General features: G+C 35.3%; 1 protein-coding gene across 2 annotated transcripts in view; it reads right to left on the bottom strand.

Moving 5' to 3' along the window:
• The window catches only part of LOC122247501 (carcinine transporter), a 30,037-nt gene that overhangs the window by 13,895 nt on the left and 13,642 nt on the right, over window positions 1–2,500 (bottom strand). For both annotated transcript variants that reach the window (XM_043006806.2, XM_043006805.2), the window contains exon 4: window positions 13–140. In XM_043006806.2, coding sequence (XP_042862740.2) covers window positions 13–140 — 128 coding nt within the window. The remainder of the gene's footprint in view (window positions 1–12; window positions 141–2,500) is intronic.

Raw genomic sequence — 2,500 nt, forward strand, 5'->3', positions numbered from 1 at the left:
CAACATACTTACCAATTCGGTCATACGTAGCATTGACCTTGGCTGCCAAACTAGCCAGATCAGAGGTTAGGTCAATGTCAGAAAGACTGATGTTGTATTGTTGACACTGGCTGTACTCTTCTTCTTCGTCTTTGCTTGCCCTAAGGGAGAATATGAAAGTAAATGGTTATTATGCAATGCGGATTTCCTCCTTGCCATGTTAAGTTCAGAGAAAGTGTCCTATAGTCATCCGAATGATATTAAACGATGCAATTTCCTTTCATTGATAATTTGTTTGGAGATGCGGTCAACTGGGTTTGAAGTATGTTCAGGTCTCCAATTGTTGTTTGAAAGACAACAATTCTTGGGTGACGAGAGAGAGAGAGAGAGAGAAAGAGAGAGAGAGACGAAGGACAACAGCAGCAGAAATAGAGAAGATAATTTGTCTAAGGCGCTGTGACAGACAGATCCAAAGTGACAGACAGATAAAGACAGCTTTCTCACACACAACCCCACGTCACCAAACTCACAAAGATCACCCCCTATCTTTCCCACACCAACCCCTTCAACTCCCTTCAATTGTAACTCAAGATGTCGGTCCTCTTTCACAACCGCATCCCGACCATGAGGGTATCCGACCCCCCGACAAAGGGTTCAAGGATCCGGCCGACAACAATTGCCTCCCATCATAGTACGATCTAAGACCCTGGTATCTATGGCTGATCGTGGCGTCATATAAACCACCCGCATATTCATCTTATTTGGATATTTTTCCCGTTTCTTTCTTCTTTTTTTAGTGTATGGAAACAAGACAGCCTATAGCTATACAGAGAATAATAAATATATCGCGTTGTCTTTGTTTTTGTTTGCTTATCGTTTTAATACACGAGACCATATGTTGCATATTGCTACTTATCTGGACATTCTCTTCTTGATCTGATAAAGATAGAACAAATTGGGGGAAAAAAAATATATATATATATATAAACAACCCTCGAACAAACAAAGTGAAAAAAAATACAAACACAAACAGCAAACGAAGTGGAAATAAAAATCCATTCATAAACAACAACAAAGTCATATACACAAACAACCTACCAGTAAACAAACCGAACAGAAACAAACTCTACAGAAAGAACCGCCCAGCAAAGGCACGCTACTAAATACCTAGCATCACAATGGCAGCAGAGACCATGATGATAAAATAGCCAGGAAGTTCACATAGCTGAATCGACCTTCAAAAATTCAAGTTCTCTCGCTCTCAATTATCCTCAATGTTTCCCTTTTCTTTTCTCTAAATCCTTTTTTACTTTTTTTTCATTTTTTCCCTCTTATGCATTACTCAGAAGTAAATAAAAAAAATAAGGGAAAAAAAGAAAAAAAGAAGGCAATGAGGCGTACCTATCTGGGTTTATTTTTTCTACATAATCATATCTTTCGTTTATAAATTCTTAAAAGCATGTTGAAGTAATATCATATTTTTAAATATATACATTTAGAAAGACTCTTGTTATTAAAATATACTTCACATTGCAGGGTAAGCTCTGAGACGTGTAAGAGAAGCTGCACGAGTCTTTTGTATGATAATAGTCTTATGTTCCGGCATACATGTGTGCCATGAATACAATACTTGTTTTTGTCGTTTTTTATTTGTGTTTTTTAGTTTTTGTGTGTTTTGTTTTGTTTTTGTTTTGAATTCGCCCATTCAGGAAAAGAAAAAAAAATATGATGATAGATTTGTTTACAATATTGACACTAATAAGACCAACAGGACACCATCATCATAATCATTATCAAAGACGATCATATAACTAATACAGAAATAAGGACGAAGTAATATAACAATACGATTATAAAAAAATCATCTAATCAAACTAAGACGTGTCTATGGATATAAGACAAAAGGTCCAAACCGTCTAAAAGTGAGTAACAACATCTACCAGATATAAGTACGTAAGTAAAGAGTAAGAATTAAAAGATAATCATGATATAGGCCTATTTAGATTTAAAAATATCATCAAATAAATAAATCACATAACGATCATAAAATGTAATTACTTCAAGATCAAGATGACTATTCAAGTTAATGATATAAACCATATATACAGCAGCCATCATTTTAATTGTTATAGGTGGCCAGCCTTGAGGAGAAGGTCAAAATGTTGGAAAAAAACTTTACCGATACACAAAGTAATCACAGAATAACATACAGGTTTGCAATTGAGTGAGTGTGAGAGTGAAAGTGAGAGTGTGAGCGTAAGTGTGAGCATGAGTACGAATATGAGTGTGTGTATGTGAGAGTGAGAGTGAGTGTGAGGTTATGTGTATGCATGCGTGTGCGTGTGTGATAGAGTCGAAAATACATAAATTTACGAAGGAACGGCTGATTTCAGATGTTTTTTACCTCAGTTGCACCAAACATTTTTTTTTTTTTTATGTATCGCTCAAATCCTTTTCTTCAAATGAGAATATATTCTCCAAGTGTATATTTTATTCTTCATTACTATACAACCATTATGAC

This window comes from Penaeus japonicus, unplaced genomic scaffold (assembly GCF_977035675.1).
Source record: "Penaeus japonicus unplaced genomic scaffold, GWHDUDI00000001_assembly GWHDUDI00000030, whole genome shotgun sequence".
In the NCBI taxonomy this organism is placed as follows: Eukaryota; Metazoa; Arthropoda; class Malacostraca; order Decapoda; family Penaeidae; genus Penaeus; species Penaeus japonicus.